The 20,477-nt window shown below is 44.7% G+C and overlaps 1 protein-coding gene across 2 annotated transcripts in view; it reads right to left on the reverse strand.

Moving 5' to 3' along the window:
• SYN3 (synapsin III) overlaps positions 1-20,477 on the reverse strand; it is a 216,224-nt gene that overhangs the window by 8,105 nt on the left and 187,642 nt on the right. For both annotated transcript variants that reach the window (XM_080393313.1, XM_080393312.1), the window contains exons 9-12: positions 15,115-15,189; positions 11,696-11,798; positions 5,969-6,103; positions 837-921 (exon numbers count right to left, since the gene is read on the reverse strand). In XM_080393313.1, coding sequence (XP_080249439.1) covers positions 837-921; positions 5,969-6,103; positions 11,696-11,798; positions 15,115-15,189 — 398 coding nt within the window. The remainder of the gene's footprint in view (positions 1-836; positions 922-5,968; positions 6,104-11,695; positions 11,799-15,114; positions 15,190-20,477) is intronic.

Genomic DNA, 20,477 nt, shown 5'->3' on the forward strand with positions numbered 1-20,477 from the left:
GGGAGTTACGTGAGAAAATAATTCACAGAGAATTGAAGGGGAGTACTGGAGACGGATGGGGAGTAGTATCCTGCAAGGCCAACAATTCCTATCGGTAATGCCATGTAATGCCAAGATAACATAGATGTATTTGGTATCAGAAATACTAAATTTTGGATACGGCAAACCTGTGGCTGATGAGGAAGAGAAAATTTGAGGTGGGTGTTAATTTTGTAGGAGATTGGAGGGAGAAAGGAAGGGACAAGGGTAGCAAAAAAGAGGGTCTAATCAGTTATGTGAATGGAGTAGTTGGTGTGGTCTGGGTACCCATGGGGCAGCCCTGTGCTTCATCACCTCGGCATAAATCAGGGCAATAAACCAAACCTGTTGTTCTGACCAAGCCACTTGAGTCAAACCTGCTTCTGCTGTCAGGAGGAGCTGGGGGTGTGCTCTTGCTGACGAACACCTGGACAGATGGATCAGGCACCCTTGCATCACCACCTTGGTGTCTGTTCCAGGTGTGACAGCACTAGCATCTTCCTGTCACTTCTTAACTCTTGTAGCTACTACAGCTTTGTGCAAACGTAAGTATACTCTGTGCCCAGAGTCTGGCTCCAGTGCCAGTTCAAGTGGCCTTGTCTTGCTGAACCAAGACCTACCAGCAATATCAACTGGATCTGCAACAAATTTTCATCCCACTTTCTGAGCTGCTGCGGAATATGACAGCAGATGCTTTAACAGCCTGCTTGTCAGTGAAATGGAATGACGAGTGAAATATGTATCCTGAAAGCTTTTATTTGGAAAGTAAGCTTATAGGTCTCATAGTCCACACTGTCATGGGACCCAAAGAACTGTACCTTGGGGAGGAGGCCGTGGTTGGGACAGTTGTCCAAGCTGAGGTCCGGTCTGAGATTTCATTGGTGCGGGCTGAACTTGTGGAGGCTGGAGGAAAAAAGGCCATTGCAGTTAATACAGAGTCCCCAAAGAGAAGCCCTGAGGTAATACAGGAACTGCAGAGTCATGGAGTGTTCCTTAAATACACACATGCGCGTACACACACACATATGCAGCATCTGGCTGGTAAAATCTCATGGGACTGAAATGGAGAGCTAAGTAATAAAAAGCGCAGAAGTTGTTTGCTCACAGGGAATAACAATGAAGTTACAGTTTAGAATGTTTTTTAGGCAATCAGGAATTACCAAGTTTATTAGGCCTGAGGGGGTCTCTTAGTCCCATCTCCCATTTTGGACAGTTGCCAGCACCAGATGTTCCAAAGGAAGGAGGGATGAACATGGAAACATCTATGGAGTAATCATCTCTTTACCCTGAGGGGTCTCCTCTTGATTGCTAATAAGCAAGGGCCGGCTTCAAGACTGAAACATGAAGCTTATTATCTGCTCCACAAAATCTTTGCAACAGTTCCAGGTATTTTGTTTTGATATTGACACCCAGACCCTTTGAGGCTTGTTCAGCTCTCAGCCTTATTGCCTTTCCCATTTCTAAATTCCATTGCTTTGTTCTGAGTTTTGAGAATAGTTCTCACAACCTGCCCTTGCTAGGCCATTCATTATTTTGCAAACCTTTACTGCCCTCTCTCTCATTCACCTCCTTTCTAAAGCCAAGAGACTGAATCCCTTCAGTCCCTCCAAGGGAATGTTTCCAGGCCCTAATTGTTTTCATCACCCACTTCTCTTTCCCAGCTTTGTGATTCCTTCTGCAGATGCCAGAAGTAGGTCTGCTTACATTATTCCGGATGAGGCAGTATTTGGGGTCTTTGTATACATCACCAGCTCATTTCTCCTGCATCCTAATTTCCTGCGTCTCCCTTGTCAACACAGCCATAGGCTGAGCAATGGTTTTCATTAGCCTGTATGCGACCAAGTCTCTCTCAAGGGTAATGGCTAGTGCCACTTGCAAGGTCTACAGATTATTTATGTTCTCTCTCTCTCCACCCCCAGCTCAGCCTACCTTTCAATCTTCTATACAGAGTTTCATTTGCTGTTGTGGTGACTTAACATACGGAGCTCTGCCAGATGTTCTTCACTGCCATCCTTGGTCCTGACTAAGGCACATAAGTTGGTGCCATCTGCACTTTCTTTTCTCTTGCTATTTACTCTTTTTGACAGATATTTTAAGAAACAGATGAAGCAACACAGAATTGTTGCACAAAGGGCTGGTCCAAAGTTAACAAAAGTCTGAGTAAGCCTATTGCACAAAATTGTTTATGAAAGCAGGGGAAGCTGGAGGCAGATAGACTGGTTACATGCCAGACTATTTACATGGAGAACACAATGATAAAAGGGTCCTCAAGGCTCCTGAAAGGTCAGAGAATGAGCTAAGTGATTCTGGAAATGGGAAGAAATGTTCAATAGTCAGAAGCATTGAAATGAGTTTCAACCGACATAAATGTGACAAGGTTGCCAGCCCATCTTTTACACTATTTGTCTGGAACTAGAAAATGGATGGGGAGGGAAATCAAAATTTTCTGTTCTTGGCTTCTAGTCCTGTATAACTTGGGACACTAAACCTTGCCTTGGTGTTCACGGAAATTTACTGTCCTAATGCTGTGAGACATTCTGATAAGACCAGCCAAAGAAAGGGAATCAGTTCTCATATTCACCTCTACGGCCTTTGCCTACAGCTAACCAAGGCTTCTCAGAAATGATTTTGAGGCTCAGAGATGAAGCAGTGAGGGCCAGCCCAACGTCTTCTGCCTTTGGAAGGGAAACAGTGAGGGGAAGATATGGAAGTGGGGCAGAGAGGCAAGGGGAGAACCGCAGCTGTAACCATGAAACCAGGTTTCATGTTGTAGGCAGGCATGAAAACAAGTTTGTCATTACCATCGGGCCCTGTCGTAGGCTTATAACCAAACCAATTATCAACGTGACCAGGCTTAGTATCCCTTAAGTGTCCCCCCTGCTAACTGTTCGCAAGAATTACAATTTCTCATGTCTCTGTCTTTATCTGAGGCCAGCTTCTGCTTCACAATGAAATTTTGCCTATTAGACCCTCCCTGCTTGCTTTCTTGAATAGCTCTTGTCTGATACCTTGCCTAAGGCTTTTTGACAGTCTAGCTACATTATTTTGACTGATTGCCTGTTATCTACCACTTTATGAAAGAATTCTCGAAGAAATGAGGGGAAAATAATCAAAAGGAAATTAATGGGATGTTTTTCTTTGAAAAAAAAAAGAAGTGGTAGATGCTTTTAAGCTGTGGTTCTGTTGGTTTATTAGTCTTCTGTATTATTCTTTAAATTATAGTCTGAGATAATTTGTAAGGTCTGTGAGTTGGCTACATTTTTCTGCATTGCTCCTACAACTCTTTAAACACACATTTTGTATTTGTTGTACAAATCCTCTAGAGCAATAACTGTTTCTAACGAAATTGTACATTTTTTCTTGGCAGTTTAGTCACTTCCTAAATTCAGTTCATTGGACATAGCCATCTGGGTCTTGGGGCTTAATGATTTTTAAAAATATCAGTCATCACTGATTTAATCACTGTTTTTGTTCTCTGCCCTGTCTTTCTGATCAGGAAGAACTATATCTAGTTTAAGAAGTTCCACGCTGTCATCAATTAAATTTACTAGAGCCAGATCACTGTCCCTGTTGTCTTCCTTTTTCCCCTTAACCTTGGATGATCCATAAAGCCCACCAATTCTTTGGTAGGGTTCCACCTTCCGATGAACTCAAAGAATTTGTTTCATTCTTCCCTCTATCCGCTCTTCAAAATACATTTCTATCTTTTTTATATTTCCTTTCGTAACTTGCATGATGGTGCATAAAGGCCTTCTTAAATGTGAGATTTTCAAAATTAGAAGGTTTTTTTCCCCCTGTTTGTCTTGAATGTCCTCTATCACTTTGCCACTTAGCTCTAGAAGCTTATTTCTTGCATTCCTGGTTCAGAGGCAGATCAGAAAGAAAAAAAAAAATGTATATACACATAACCTGGAAAACAATAGTCTCTCAAATAATGCCCATACAGTTTTAGTTTCAATGCTAGGCAGTTGATTAATTTTATTTTCTAACTGCTTCTGTCATACTGTTACTTTGATATCACATTTGTCCCTTGGACATCATACCTAACTGTACATAGTAAATGATTCTATGATTTTATGATACAAATTTTCTGAATTTGTACCTGGGTGTTTCTTAAAGCTAGGTCAAGGTGTTGTTTCCTATTGCACTTGGAGAAAACTCCAGAAAACAGCTCCAGAAAACAGATGCCTACAGAGGTGGAGAACTCTCTCTGAATTGCTGTCCCACTGTGCTATTTGACTTGCTTCTTGATAGCTGTAGTCTCACATTATTATGACTGGTTTCTTCTTCCATCTCTGTCAGTGCAGTGCACTCAGTTTCATAATTTCTTAGTTCTTCTTGATCCAGAGACAAGTATAGACAGATCCAGGAATATGTACAGATATCCTATGCATACCCATAGGATATCCAAGGGTTCATATTTCTATGTATTCAGTACTGCTATCCTTGAATTCAGAATTGTTATTTTATTTCGTTCCATGGAAGTCTTCACCTGTAGCTCTAGTTCCGTGTTTCACCAGCCCCACGTGTAACTACTTCTCTCTGCACATTTGTAGCTATGTGTTACAACATTATATTAGTGGTTGTAGCTTGTGCAGTTTCTGCAATGTTCATTGTACCAAGGTCCTTCTCTATAGCAAAACACTCTAGTTAACATGTTTGTGGTTTTAATTTCCTTGATTTTGTATACAGATACCTGTAGGCTGTATTCTTGATGAAGAGCCTTTTCTTATTTGACGTCCTATCCCTTCAAGACCATTTGCTTTGTTCTTACTTTAGTCCTATTTTTGATCTGTTGTAATCCAATCCTATTCTGTACCAGTATATTACAGACATAGAAAACAGATGTGTCTGCCCAACTTCCCTGTTTCTGTTGGCTTCCCCTTTGCTTTTAGCTTATATACTCTATATCTTGGCTATTTCAGATGGCAATTGTTGTTTCCACTCTGGCCAGGGTAAATTCTATCCCTTCTGTATCACTTTTCCTGCCTCTAAGCATTTTTAGTATCTCTTAAATGTTTACCCCCTTACTCTAGCTAAAACTTGGTTTGGAGTTACCCTGAATACCTTCATGCCGGAGACCTGGTTTCGCAGGAGTGAGCTGCCATATGACAAAAGTAGAAACCATAAAGTGGTTATGTTCAACAACTGTTCCAGTATGTTGCAGTCAGTATTATCCCTCAGCCTGTTTACTTTCCTGTCCTTTCTTTTGTACAGATTTTTTATCCTCAAACCTTCTTGCTTGGGTCCCTGACAGACACTGAAAGAGGTGTAGCACATGCACCTGGAGACACAGTTGATGTTCAGCTGTGTTTCATTTATACAGGACTGCTACTGGGAAATGTGGCACTAAGATTAGATGCATTTGATCCTCACTGTTCACAAGAAGCACTAAGGGGTCAGTTTAAATGCAAAAGTGACAGGTTCTTATACAAATTCAGCATTAGTCAAGCCTCCTCCTGATGAAGGGAGTGAAGGGCATCTCCACAGAGGAAGGGTTCCAATAAGGAATGGAACAACTCTTGGTGGAGATTCCCGTTTTGTGTTCTGGGAAGCACAGATTTTCATCAGAGATGCAAAAACTGGAATGAAACCTATCCTGAGGGATGGTGTTAGAAATTAAGTTGGGTATTGCAAGAACCTTTAAAAGTGGTTGTCTTCCCTATGAATCTATGAATTTAGCAAGCCAGAATGTCTAAATGCATGGACCACACTACTGGTGTGATGTCACAGTTAAATGGAGGGAGAGGAAGGGAGAGAGAGGTGTTTCCTAGAGCACCCACTTCAAAGAGTCTGTGAGAGACTTCTTTGGAAGAGTAGGACTCAGTCTATCCAACACACTCTCATATGGGACTGTTCAACTCTCCGAGATGTCTGACCCACAGGGAGGAGAGACAGAGAGAAAAGTTCAGGAAAACAACTTGGCCATAAGGTCTCTCTTTGCTCATACCCAAGGCCTCAGCGGTGACAGTGTAGATCCAGCAGTGATGACAAGCTGAGTCATTTTGGAAACAACCAGATCGGCTATAAGCTGTCTGTCCTCTTCCACATGCTCCCCGATCAGGGGCATCGAGCTGTCCATCACCTGCCACAGGAGGGAAAAACAACAGTTAATAAGGAGGTTTCCTGGTGGCAGATGCCTGTTTCAACTCACCTCTCACATTAGCCTGTTTTGTGTCTCCACATCCTTGCCAGCACCTACAGTTACCACTCCCTTCCATGCTGAAACACGCTTGACATTCTGAGGCGTGGGATTTTGCTTTTTTTTTTTTTGGAAATAGGATGTACTTCCCCCCACTCCCCATTTTTCTTCCCTTCACAGCTTGGAAGCCAAGCCAAGCCTTCTGGTGGCTGGAGGCTTCCTAAATCAACTAAACACAAACTTTCTTCTTCACGTGTCCTAAGGAGATGCTGCTGATGGATGAGGTCTCCCTGGCATTGTCCCACAGTATTTGGGGGTGACATTGCGGCAGAAAGAGCCACAGGAGAAGAGAAACGACATATGCTGACGCCTGAGGAGGTGAGAGCAACAGGGACTAGAGGAAACCAGGAAACATTTGGGATTAATCCACACAAAGCACTGCACCCTGAGAGATGAAATAAACACTGCGGATGTGTAATGAATAGGATGTCACCGAAACAACAGCACCCAGTGCAGGAAAGTAAACCTACTCTCTGCTTGTCTTCTTGATATTGTTGCTATACGACTGCTTCCCAAGCAAGTACCACAACCGTGCTGGGGAAAGCTGGGAAGCAAGACCGTGGGTATGGGGGAAGGAGAACAGTCAGAGGGTCATTGAGGTAAGAAGTGGTCTGACAGCAACAATAATAACAAAAGCACAGCAGACCCTCAGCTGTATAGCAGCCTTAAACATAATTTTCAACAGTTCATCATAAATCAAGTGCTTTGCAAACATTAGCTAAATCCCACAGGAAGAACTGCACTACGATGAAGTTCAGATTCAGCTGGAGTAAATTTAATTGTACGAAAATATCAGGGTTGAAAGAGTTTATTTTCTTTTGCTTTTATTTTTAAACCAAACATTAAAAACCCTGGAAATGCAGAGTTAAAGGTTGCATTGCTCAAGAAAGGCATTGACTCACGCTTAGATAACAATCAGAAGTGCACTCCACCCTGGCAAGGCTGCAAGAGGCCACTCTTGGAGTGAAATGGAAAGTTTTGCACCCTTCTTTTTTTTTTTTTATTATTATTATTTAAAGCAGAGGAGGTCAGTGAGGTGAGTTCACTGAGTTTGTATTGTGGTCTTTTCTTGCTGAATATTAATTTGGATTAATTTCTATAGGTGGTGTCTCTAAGAACACTGGAGAAGCTGCCTGGGAAGCTCTAACTGGGGGTTGCAGGAAGAGTGAGTTGATGTTTATCTCCATGGCCAACATGACCCAGGGGGAGAAAGGAGGGGGTCAGAGAATTAAAAATTAGATGGACCTGCTCAGTTAATACACTGCGTGGCTTTTCATTCCGCTGGCCACTTCGCTTTCTCCACTGAAAAATGAGGTGGGGAAAGGAGATGTTTCCCAGCGATGTCAGGGAACGGCCGGCTCCCGTCCGTGTGTCCCCAGCCAGGGGCTCCTGGGGGCCCTCCAGCAGGTTCCTGCGCGGGTCTCCCCCTCCTCCGCTCCCACCTCAGCAGCATTCGCGTTTCATTTGGCAACTCCACACAGGAGGAGAGAGCTCTCCCCGCTCCCTGCGAGGCACAGTGCGAGGCCGACCGCTAGATGATGCCGTTACCCTGCCGCCAGGCTGGCCGGCGCCTGGCTCCCTCGCCCTCCCTGCCAGCAGCTGGGGTACCGCTCTACTCAAACACCCCAAACTCCTCGTTTCCTCATCTTGAGGACTGATTTCCCCTATTTCTGTGGCAGCACGGCTGGAGAGGAAGGGGAAAATACTCTAAAACAGAGGCACCGGAGGGAATGAACCCTGGAGCAGGTCCCACCTGAACCAGTGAGGGTGCACCAGGGGTGAGGGTGTCTCCAGTCCTGCTGTGTAGGGTCTGGCAGGGGAACGGGAGCGGTGGGAGGTTTGCAGATATGGGAATGAACAATCACACGCATAAGGGAAGGCCTTTGGTAATAGCTGTGATTTCTGTGGGCAAAATGACACAGCTGGTTGCCGCTGAACTGAAAAGGAGCATGAGATGTCACCTTGTCTGTCCTCTGGGGAAAGGGGAATTGCTCTGGAACTTCGCAGATACGAATGCTAATGGTGAAATAAATCAAATGGCTGAGAGGAGTATGTGAATCACAGGTGGGTTGCACTCACCCGTTCCTGGGGAGATCACAGAACAGCTGGGTAAGACAAGAAGATGTCGGCACATATGGATCCAGCCTTTGTAGCTGCCCGAGGTCAGTGGCTGCTGCTGATGCAGCTGCTGTTGCATGATAAGGTTTAGGAGGGGGAGAGCGGAAAGTGTCGGGGCAGAGAAGAGACTCAGGAAAACCCCATCCTGGTCCTTCCCTTGTGCCTATCTGGCACTGAGGCCTGAAAGCTGGACTTGTTATTCTACGCTCTGATGTGCATAAGCAAGAGTGTTAGGTGACTTTCAGGGAAGGAAGGAAGGAAGGAAGGAAACAGATGATTAGACGTATCAAAAGAAATGATACAGCAGTGCTGAAGGGATGGGCAGGCCTTCAGGGCAGCGAGGAGCATGTCTAGTAACACAGCTTATCTGTATGGCAGGTAGGGCTTAGCTGATACAGGAGGAAGAATAAATCACATGGATCGTTTTACTTGCCCTCTACTCACTCCATATCTGTCAGCATAGCAGAGATGTGGAAAAGGGTTAGATCAACAAAAAAAGGGAGGGGGGAGATTATTAAACCATACACGCTGCTGAGCTCTTTTGAGAATCTGGCTGCTAACAGTGGTACTGAACTTGCACTGTTTTGGGGAGCTGGCCTTCTGATCCAGTGATGAACTGCTGCCTGTTCATGCTGAATATTCCCTTAAAGTGGCAAAGTTCTTTAAAGCAGAGGAAAAAGAAGTACCAGCATTTACCATTAATTTCACAGCTGCTTTAATAGAATGAAACTTTGAAGAAGTCTACTGATTTCTTCCAAGTTTTCAATATGAGCCTTGAAAACGGTGCATAATGTGCTAGTGCTTTGACGGGCAGAAACGTACTAGATTCTGCTGTTTGCCATGGGGAAACAAAAGAAGGTGAAGTTCAAGTAACAACAAATACCATGGGTGCAAGATTATGCTTGTGCTGTGTTGATAACTCATCTGTCTTTATCTGATTCTGTTTGCAACAAACCACTGTGATAAATCTCAGTTCACAGAACTGCCCATCACTACCTCTACGAATCTTTCCTAGAGAACTGCTTTGCACTGTGAAAAGTAATTACTGCCTGCGACTGCATTGTGCAAATTCCGTATTTGTTCAGCTCATTTAGGTGTGCTTTCTTGTAAAATGTCACAGCACACTGTTCCTTCTCACCAAGAAAAATACAACTGTCACACTGTCAAATAACTTTTTTCTCCCACTATCAAAAGAAAAAAGCAAAATAAAGGATCAGTTTCAGACCAAGAAAAGTACCCTAGGAAGTAGGCTGGAGGCAATTAATTACTTGTCAGCGTCTCCCTCAGATCTGCATAAAGTAGAAAAGGTGCCCGTTTGGCTTTGTTCTGCTTTTTGTATGGCACTACTCTACTCCTTTCCCAACAATGTCCATCAGCCTGGCATCTGAATGCCTGCCTAGCTGTTGGTATGTCAGGCCAGCTCAATCAGGTTCTCCACTGGGATAGTTCAGCATGATCCATCTGAAGCTGTTGTGTTTCTCCTGATTTGTGTCATATTAGATCAGTTTCTTTTTACCTTGGTCTCAGACACAGGAGTCTTAGTGTGCATTTCTCTCTGTGTGCAAGCTGATGATGGCTGTTAGTATACAGATGTGCTTTTCATCCAGCCAGTCACACATGGGGGCAGATGTGAAAACCCAGAGGTATACCCAGACAGAGGCATATAATCCTTGAGCACAGAATTGGCCATGTGTGCACGTATATAGGCTTATGTGCAGGAATAGATGCAGGGATATGAAAACCACATCTCATGTTTGACCATGTATGGACATAGTCCAAATGTCCTTACAGTCATCTCTAGCAAGACTGCTTACTTGCTTTTCCTTTCTCAGCTACGTGTGCATAGATATAAGAGTGTGTGGCAGGGAGACGGTCTGCTCTGGGGGATGCTCCTCTAGGTGCTGATGAATTACATACAGGAACAGACCCATCAGCCGTGGCCCCATCCCTTCAGGAAAGACAGAGGCTCACCAGCGTTTGCTTGCTGGCAGCACGCTTATATCACATGGCCTTTGACAGGTCACTGCTCCCCGGAGAGCAGACACATAATGCAGGAATGCGCAGTCGCTGGAGGGCTCATGTGGTTCTCATCAGCAACCCAACCCTCAGCGGGTGGGACTGCTCTCCCACACATAGCTTTCCAGTGTGTCAGCACCCCTGCATGAAGCCATAGGCTGGCTCTGCTCATCTTCTGCGGCTGGCCTGTGTTGGTGGAGTTTACAGCAAGTCAGATGCTGTGCCTCCTTGAGTCGCACAGTGACAGAGGCACTTGCTTATGCGCCAGATTTTCCTCCCCCGGAGAGTCTCTTAAGTTTCCACTTTGATTTTCTGGCCAGTTTTTCCTTCTCTGCCCTGTTAGGGTGACCTGAGCATGCTATTTACCCCTCTCCCACGTCTGCCTCCTGACCTGGCAAGAAGTACATTGAATTTTAGCTCTCAGAGCCACAGTCTGTCCAGCTCTGAACACAAAAGTTTGTAGTCCACATTGCCCAAAGTAACTCTGTGGTGCTTTGTTTTGCTGGTCTGTTATTGTAGTGAATGCTGTCTGGGCAAAAGATTTTAGAAAATACACCTGTTTTTTAAAATAAATCATGCCTGCTACTTACGGACCTTCTTGCTACACTCTCACCATTTATTTTACTCTTTTAAATTAGGTGTAGTTAGGACTTATGATATTGAGTTTCCCTTTAAAGTGATTGGAGAAAAATAGGCTCATTTAGGGAGAAACTGAGATTTTTAATGGACTTAATCATCTGTTGGGCATCTGTGTGGGTAATGGGGGGAGGTTACTATCACTAATATGTTAGCATCACTTGAATTCAGGTTGGGCTGAATATGAGCATGTTTGTTCATGATGCTATTGATCCCTACTACCAGCTTTGGGAGATGCACTGGCTTTGCAAGTGCTCAGCCTAGGAAGGATGGTACTGACACACCGGTGCACTGAGACACACCAAACTTTGGATGCTGCCAGCAACACTTGCAGGGTGTTATGTGCTCTGTAAGAAGGCAGCTTCACATCTGTCCCGTGCTGGTAAGGTTATGCACTGTGGGGATTTATCAGCTGGAAAGCTGGAGTGACCAAGCAGTCTGTGGCTCTCCTTTTCCTTTCACAGTTCCACATTGAGAGATGAAAGCACTTCAGCCCTGACACCTGGCTGCATGTGTCCCAGTTTCGCTTCCTTGCGTATCAGTGGGCCACAGCTTGGAGGATGCAGGCAGGCACGAAGGAGCAGTGACTGCTGGACCATGCACACAGAAGGAAGCGAGCACATTGGTGCACATGAACTCTAAGGGAGTATGCTTGCAGATACACTTCCCAAAGGAGACTTGCATTCAGGTTCCCCATGCTCTCACCTCAATGATATAGTCTTTTCCATCTTTGCTGTGGACAGCTTTGACAGCGCAGATGTCAAGCCCTCCAAACATTTCCGCGCAGGCATCTGCCCAGAGTCTGTACCTGCAGAAACCACAGAAGCATGGCCTAGGATTAGCTGTCATTGGGTAGTCCACCAAATACAGCCACCCGTCCTACTGCCCATAGGAGCACAAAGAGAATCAGGAGCCCTTTTTTTCACAGGGCATACTTCATATGCTCTGCTGGGTCATTGCCTCCCTCTCTTACACAGACGATAGATTAAAAAAAAGAATCCTGCCTAAAGTTTCCCTTCATTTCAGATTCTTTCAATCCTGCCCTCAAAGCCACCTAAAAATGTCTCTTTTGCTCCTTGGTATTTACATCAGATCTCCAGTTGGTTGTCATTTAGCCAAGCTATAAATATTTAGCTCATTTAATCTCCCGGTAGCGTTGGCCTCTTAGCCATTTGTATTGGCTTTGCCTGAAAGCCGTCCACTATACAGGCAGCTTTCTCCTGATGCAGCTGGAATAGGATTGGAAAGTCAGTGCAGAATTGAGCAAGGAGTAGCCATCCCCTCCCTGATCTGTAATCCAGCGGCTCCTGCACTTTACAATTTACTCTTTCAATTTCATCCTTTTACAGTTTCCTGCCTCCCTTCTATCCCTGGGGTGCTGCTCCTAGCCAGGTGGTCCCATCATGTGGACCAGGGACTGTTTTGTTAGAGGGAGAGCTACAGACTGCAGCCCTTTTCTCTAGCCATCCCAGGACAGGAACGTGAGCTGGTGCCCCCTGAGCTATCCTGGTGTCAGAGGAGCAGAGAGAATTACAAGAGGCGTATTATGGGGGGACGACATCCCCTGCTGTGGAAATGAGGAGGGAATGAAGCTGCCTGGTTTTATTTCCTGTGCAGCTGCAGAGCAGTCCCAACCATTTCAATAAAAATAATAATTTCAGAACAGCAGATCTATAAGCAGGGCTATGACAAGATGCGGAGAGGGGAAGGAAGGCCACAGCCTCATGAAAACACTGACATTTCACAGACCCTACAGGGACTGGGAAAAAGCTGTTCTGGCCAAAGAACAAGTTTATGTCCTTGAAGCCAGCCAGAGTCCCCATAGCCTGACAATATAGTGACCAACTTGTGCAAACACAACGTCTGTGGGAAGAAGCAAGAATATGGCTTATATGACTACTGGTGCCCTTATCCCTAATGAAGAGACCAAGCACCTTCACCCCAGCTTCCCTGAAGAAGACAGTGCCTGAGGAGAAGTCACAGCATAAAGAGGAGAACTATGGACCCTGTGAGCCAGGCAGCAGGCATGGGAGCCCCGCTCGTGCACTGCCATGGCCCCACACCCAGGGGCATCATCGTGGGCACCACCCCTCTTCCTGAGGGGCATCTCTAGGTGTCTGGGTTCAGCAGCCAGGCTCCAAGATTTGTTGCCCATGCCAGAGACCCTGATAGCTATGTGTCTTCAATGTTGCTGGCCCTAGGTGAGCACCGGGAGGCATCAGGGCTGCTGGGTTGTAACAGCAGTGCTATGGGACAGAAGAGTGTGTATTTATGCATATGCATCAGGGGTAGCATTTGCAGAGGATTTACTGCCATTTTGCCTACTATTACCTGAATGTGTAAATTCTTTGGGCTACTCTTCAGTGCAGTAGGTACTTCAGGTTGTTTCTACCTCATCAGAGCATTCCAGCACATTTCTGCCTTGTTGCATGCACTGAATAACTCACAGATTTCCTCAGAATTTGTTGCATTCACAGCTGGATAAGGCTAGAGTGGTGAATTTGGTACTACATCTATAAAATTAACCTTCAAAATGCATCTTGACAGGCTGACAGGAATCTGGGTTTTAGTCCTACAATACCGCAATGAGGGAACGTTTACCCTTCGTCCTTCAATGTATAATAATGTCCAGTTCCTACAGTCCTGTTAGGGTCTTGCAGAGTCACATTCAGCATCTGATTTGGGGCTTCACTTGCCTTCCCTGTTTCACAGGACTAAAGCTGCAGAAGGGACCTTAGATGATCACCTGCACAACTCTTGTACTCCAAAGAGGAGACATTTCTTTAATCTGATCTGAAGGAGTACGGACATTCCCCACCTCCTCCAGGCAATCCATTTCTGCGCTATGCTATCCTTACTGCTATGAAATATTGGAAATATTCAAACAAACCTTTTCTACTATAATTTAAGCTTATAATTTCTTACAGTATTGTACTAGTGATATAAAGAATGAGTAATGCCTATTAGCAGCCTTTCACATATTTGAAGAGCTCGTGCCCTTCAAGTTTTTCCATCTTTAGGATGAAGCGGTGTTCAGCTTGTGGACACCTTCTTCCAGCTCTGTGACATCTAATGGAGGAAAGTGAACCTCTGCACTGCAGGCATAGATTCATTATGCACAAGTCTACACTTTTACCAGAAAAATACAGTGGTCTGCTAACTGAAAAAGGTGGAAAACTACATAAGCTATTATTGCATGCTTTTCTCGTAGGCTGATTATGTTTTCTCTAAGCATTCTTTTTATTGTCCTTTGGGCTCTCTCCACCTTCTTGCTATCTCTTGGCAAATGTGGTGCCCAAACCTGGACAGAGACAGAATTAATCATGATCCTGACAAACTGGAGGTGTAACCTGAAAAAATTCACTAGGAATGAGTGCCTACACATAGTTATGCATTCTATACAAATAATTTACTTTAAATAGGATGGACAACAAGTGACTTGATAGCAGTTCTGCAGAATAGGGTTTGGGAATTACAGCAAAGCATGTCACCATGAGTCAACAATGTCATGGAGTTGCAATATTAGCAGATGTCACAGTGATTTGAATATATTGAAGGACCATTCGCAAATTTTAGTCTGTAAGATATACATGAGGCTATTCCTTCTGCTCAGTTCAGCAGTGAGAAGACCTTACCTAAACCAGTGTCCACTTTTGGGAGACGAATGCAAAAAAGGGCTTTTAACACTTCAGCTGACAGATTTTTCCCTCTGTTGAGCAGAAGAATACTTTTCTGTGTCTGCCTCTCATTATTAATGTACTTACAGTAACTTCTTGTTACTTCTTGTTTTGTGCTGTACCTTTCTGATTTTATCCCTACATATTTGGGCTGGTGTGCTTGACCTTAGCAATATGGCCTTGTTTCCTGTGGCTACATTCACTAAAGATCTAATGATTTAGCGATGCTGGCCTCTAGCTGTACTTCCAGTCTCTTCTCCAAAATAGGACAGTTTGTGTTTGTGCCCTTAGTATATTTTTAAGGAAACGCTTAGTCTTTTAAACTCCTTTATCCAGCCTCCCAGGAGACCTCAATTACCAGTTCTCTCATTTAACCAAAGTCTGAAATACAATTCCTCCCTTCTAACCCAAGAATATCGAATGCTGTCTTGAAACCCTCTTCCTTACCTCTCTGTCATTGCAATCTGTTCTAGCATCGCAGAACCTGTGTTTGCCTTCCAGTTTCCAGAGATGGATGTCCTCCTAGGAAAACAAACCAAAAACATAACCCCAACATGAAAATACACTCCTGCCCCGTCCTCCCTCATACTGTAGTCCTCATTCTTGACTCAGTGCTTGTACAGGAGAGGATGAGATTCTTCCTCACAGAAGCCTTTCCAAATCCTTCCTCAACAACACTGCATACAGGCTATGTTGTTCAGACTCATGAAAAACTGAATGAGGAGTTAGACAGGGAAACCTCCAAGGAACCTTGAGCACACATCAAGCTCTGGGAGTACTTTCTTTCTTTATACAGAAGACCTAGGAGACCTGAAAAGTCTGTAGAAGATCTCTGGGATAATCACCCTTGTTTTCTGCAATGGTAGCATCTGCTGTCCATGGAAAAGCAACTTTCCAGGCAAACATCTGCTTGAGCAGCTCCACAAATGCCAGCTCTGACATTCTGTGTCTCTAACTTTGATTTCAATTGTACTGGTGTCATAGAAGTGTCATGTCACTGAGTTTTCATTGACCTGCCTGTGGCTTACTGTGTCTGGACTTGGAGAATGTAGAATTGCAAAATTGTTGGAGTCTGGTTAGCTGTAACTGATGGTTAATTTCCAAAAAAGGTACTGTTGCTGCCAAATTCTGGTTTTCATCATCATCCATCAAGGGATGAAAATTTTCCTTTTTTTTTTGACCTTAGGCACAAGGCAGACCCTGGACAGCTTGCTGTGGCAACACTGCAGATAACCCTGGCATAGTGTGCAAGCTAGGACAAGTCAACAAGCTGACAGGATACATCCAGGGAGCATCTCCATGCTGAGGAAGATTTAGGTAAAGATTTAGGAGGCGAGTATGAGGTATCATCCAACACTTCAGCATGAGGTTGTGGGAACCCTTGCTGCCAGTTCTCTCACCTTTTGCACGTGATGTGGAAAAGAGACTCTGAACTTGCAAACCTACATGAAACAGTGGTAATACTGATGTCCTGCTAGGCTATAAACCTGCATCATTATAGTTGACTACCTAAGGTTCCCCTTTACTCTGGTGAGGGACAGCATGGAGTCCTTTTTCCATTTCTCTTCTAAAGTGATATATGTACTTGCTGTGAAATCTAAATGGTTTTTGTAACCGTATATAAAGGGGGAGGGGTGGGGGCAAAGGAGCATGATTACTGTATTGAATGACTGTGTTTCCAGAGAGTGGACTCTTGTCCCTTGTTCCCTTCACCAACATCCATCTTCCTACCCTACTTTCTAAGCAAAAGAATGGGTTCCTCCTCAAGCTTTGATTGTTATGAGCTCTTTGGTTGCCTGTAAGGTCAGTATTCAACCCTCAGCCTCTCTTTCTCTTTTCACTTGGGGTTCTTAGGATTACATTTTTCAGTTCTGCAATGGGAAGAACAACTCTTTATTAACATTTATGTTCAGAAAATTGCCCTGCAGTGGCAGATGGCATCCAACATCCCATTAGTACTGATGAGAACTCCTGGAGTCTGATTAGTGAGAAGATGATTGGATATCACTGTTCAGAAAATGTACCTGGCATACCAAATGTAAGCAGCTGTGTTGTCCCTGAGAAAACCAAACCACAGCTATACAGTTTTACAAGGAAATCTGATGTGGAAAAGCTCCCAAAATAAGAACTCTGCTCTAGCCATTGGGCTGATTGGTTTGACTTGTTTATGCCTACCCATCTCCAGCCAATATTTGGCATAAGATATAAATATTTCTCTAAGCTGTATCCCTAACTTTCCTGTTAGTGAACTTTGCTGTTTTAAAATGGAATAGCTTCAGCTGAAGCCTTCTGGACCAGTCATCAAACTCCTACACCATCGCCTCTGTCAAGATCACTGTCTTCCGATCATGTCTGAGCAGTTCAGGTGTCAAGCATGCCACCAAATTGTTCTTGTTCTTGTTCTTGTTCTTGTTCTTGTCCTTGTCCTTGTCCTTGTTCTTCTTCCTCTTGTTCTTCTTCTTCTTCCTCTTCATCTTCCTCTTCTTCTTCTTCTTCCTTTTCTACTTCTTATTTTTTCTTTCCCTTTTTGTATTCAACCTGAAGTGGAAAAGGAGACACGACAAATATCTTTCCCTAAGGATGCTCTGCCTCAAACCCAATTTCTCTTAGGGACTGAAAGTCAAAGAGCTTCTTAGTAGTCATCCAAAATATCAGGGGCCACAACAGTGTACAGCCAGTATCTTAAAGGAAAAAAACCCAGAAAACCCAGGCTCTTAGGGATCAGTTAATCAAGCTGATTTGTGACCAAGGTTACCTTCAGCATTGCTTAGGATAAGTGGATAGACTAGCAGATCATGGGCTGTTGGTGTATTGGGTTTGTGTGGCAAGGTTTTGGTAGCGGGGGCACTACAGGGGTGGCTTCTGTGAGAAGCTGCTAGAAGCTTCCCCCATGTCTGATGGAGCCACTGCCAGCTGGCTCCAAGATGGACCTGCCACTGGCCAAGGCTGAGCCCATCCATGACAGTGGTAGTGCCTCTGGGATAACATATTTAAGAAGGAAGGAAAAAACCTACAGCAGAACAACAGCTGAAGAGAGGAGTGAGAATGTGAGAGGAACAACTCTGCAGTCAGCAGGGTCAGTGGTGGAGGTGCTCCAGGTGCTGGAGAAGAGGTTCCCCTGCAGCCTGTGGTGAAGTCCACGGTGAGACAGGCTGTGCCCCTGCAGCCTGTGGAGGTCTGTGGTGGAACAGATACCCACTTGCAGACCATGGGGGGCCCCACAGTGAAGCAGGTGGATGCCCAAAGGAGGCTGTGACCCTGTGGGAAGCCCGTGCTGGAGCAGGCTCTTGGCAGGACCTGTGGCCCCGTGGAGAGAGGAGCCCAGGCTGGAGCAGGTTTGCCAGCAGGACTTGTGACCCCATGCGGGACCACACTGGATCAGGCTGTTGCTGAAGGGCTGCACCCTGTGGAAGGCACCCACGCTGGAGCAGTTCCTGAAGAACTGCAGCCTGCGGGAAGGACTCATATTGGAGAATTTTGTGGAGGACTGTCTCCTGTGGGAGGGACCTAAGGCTGGAGCAGGGTCAGAGTGTGGGGAGTCCTCCCCCTGAGGGGGAAGGAGCAGCAGGAACAACGTGTGAACTGACTGCAACCCCAATTCCCCATCCCCCTGCACCACTCAGGGGGAGAAGGTAGAGAAACTGGGAGTGAGGTTAAGCCCAGGAAGAAGGGAGGGGTGGGGGAAAGGTGTTTTAAGATTTGGGTTTATTTCTCATTAGCATACTTTGATTTCACCGGTAATAAATGAAATTAATTTTTCCAAGTTGAATCTGTTTTACCCGTGGTGGTAACTGCTGTGTGATCTCCCTGTCCTTCTCTTGACCCATGAGCTTTTCATCCTGTTTTCTCTCCCCTGCCCAGCTGAGGAGGGGAGTGATAGAGCAGCTTTGGTGGGTACCTGGCATCCAGCCAAGGTCAAACCCACCACAGTGCCACAACAGTGTACAGTCAGTATCTTAAAAGAAAAGACCCCAGGCTTTTAGGGATTGGTTAATCAAGCAGATTTGTGACAAGACACCTTCAGCATTGCTTAGGATAAGCGGATACACCAGTAGACCATGGGCTGTTGGTGTCCTATACTCACCATCTCCAAGCTGGGCCATTTCAGTCCAAAAGTAGTTTGTTGAGTTGAGACACAGCTGATGTTGTATCCCCTGCAGAGCATATTGAACTGCATTTGAGGTGACAAGATCAGAAGTCACACTCATGAAACCAGAAAGCAAAGGATGTTACCCTTCTACTAAGAGCTGGTGGGAAAGAATATCTCACTCCTGAAAATCACCAGCTGCTGGCTTCATTAAAAGTGAACATCTCATGAGTCTTAACTGGAAACGATCCCTCTGTTGGACCCCAGTTGGGGTGAGGGTAGAAGCACAATTTCTGCCCCAATTTCCCCTGCTACGCGAGCAGTATTCATGTTTTCCCTTCACCAGTATTATGACAGCTAAATGCATTTGGTGGAATTTTAGGCATGTATCACATGTTGCTTATCTGCTGGTTTTGAGACTGGCCTGAGGCATGGGCTAAGTAGGTGTTTGTTAGTTGTGTAAATCTGGAGTCACTGCACTGCAGTCAATGGGAAACTGAACCTTGGGTCATGGGCTGGAAGGAAGTGCATTGAACATCTGGGGCGGGGAGGAATGCATGAGTCACCCTGCAGCATCCTCCCTCCAGCAGATGCTTGGTGCAAAGTAAACATATTCTGGAGAATTTTGGTACACAGCCTTTCCTCAGAAGGAAGGGGCTTTTAAAGTCTATATGTGTAGATGAAAGTGTAAAAATACTGGGTAGTTTCCATGACTCACAGATCAAAGTAATTTACTTAGTGTGATGCCACTGCAGACGCTGTAATCGCCTTTAAGGCTGAGATTTGCTAGCATGGCTAATGATTCTGAGTCTTCTGTTTGAGACATCAGTGAGAACTCTGATACTTTGGTTGCTTTTACCTCTGTCCTTGGACATAGTAGGGACTTATTTCTTTACACCATAGAAAGAGCTTTCTGTTCTGTCTGGTGCTGGGACAGAAGGAACAACCCCTGATGGGACTGACTGTACCGCTCTCCCAAGCTCACATCCATAAATGATTATCTCAATATAAGTCAGCCTTCTGGGTTAGCAAGCCCCTGGGTAAATTTTGCTGTTTGCTTTCTTTGCTAATAAGCTTCATTTCTCATTAAGGTGTTTCCCGTTCATGGCTGTTTTCATGTGAAAACGTTTCTCATTTAGCAAACAATTGTTTGTGCAGCTATATTCCCAAGTGGGATTAGCTTTTAGTGTGACTGCTTTCTTTCCTCAGTTATGTGGTATTATTTCGGATCCTTGTCTGGATGAACGCATGGTGAGTGCGAATAATAAATGGGGAGAGGATATGGTCAAGCTAACTGGGCCTTTGTTTCTCTTAGAGGCAGACTGGGAGCAGGCTCTGGAGCCAAGGCTGACTAGGTTGGCAGGAACAGGGAATTTTAATTGATATTTTAAACCTTCCTTCCTCTGGCCAATTTAAGCCAGACTCCCTGAGATGTTAATGTAATATTAGGCAACTGTGCTATTGTTGACCTGATCATATTTAAATCTAATTTTCTCTCATTGAGTTCACATGAAGTAGTGGAGTGTCCCACAAGTCCTTTCCATGAAGAATGTGATTCAGCCGTTATCTAGTTTACTTAAATACCTCTGTGCTATGAATCCAACCTGGAATTTTAGATAGCTATAGCTGAAAAATATGTGATCGTGTACATTTGATTATCTTACTTTACTATGTTTCACCAGAGCTATGGCCTGGGAGTTTGTAAACACAGACCTAAACCTCA

Source organism: Falco punctatus (genome assembly GCF_963210335.1).
Source record: "Falco punctatus genome assembly, chromosome: 6".
Lineage (NCBI taxonomy): Eukaryota > Metazoa > Chordata > Aves > Falconiformes > Falconidae > Falco > Falco punctatus.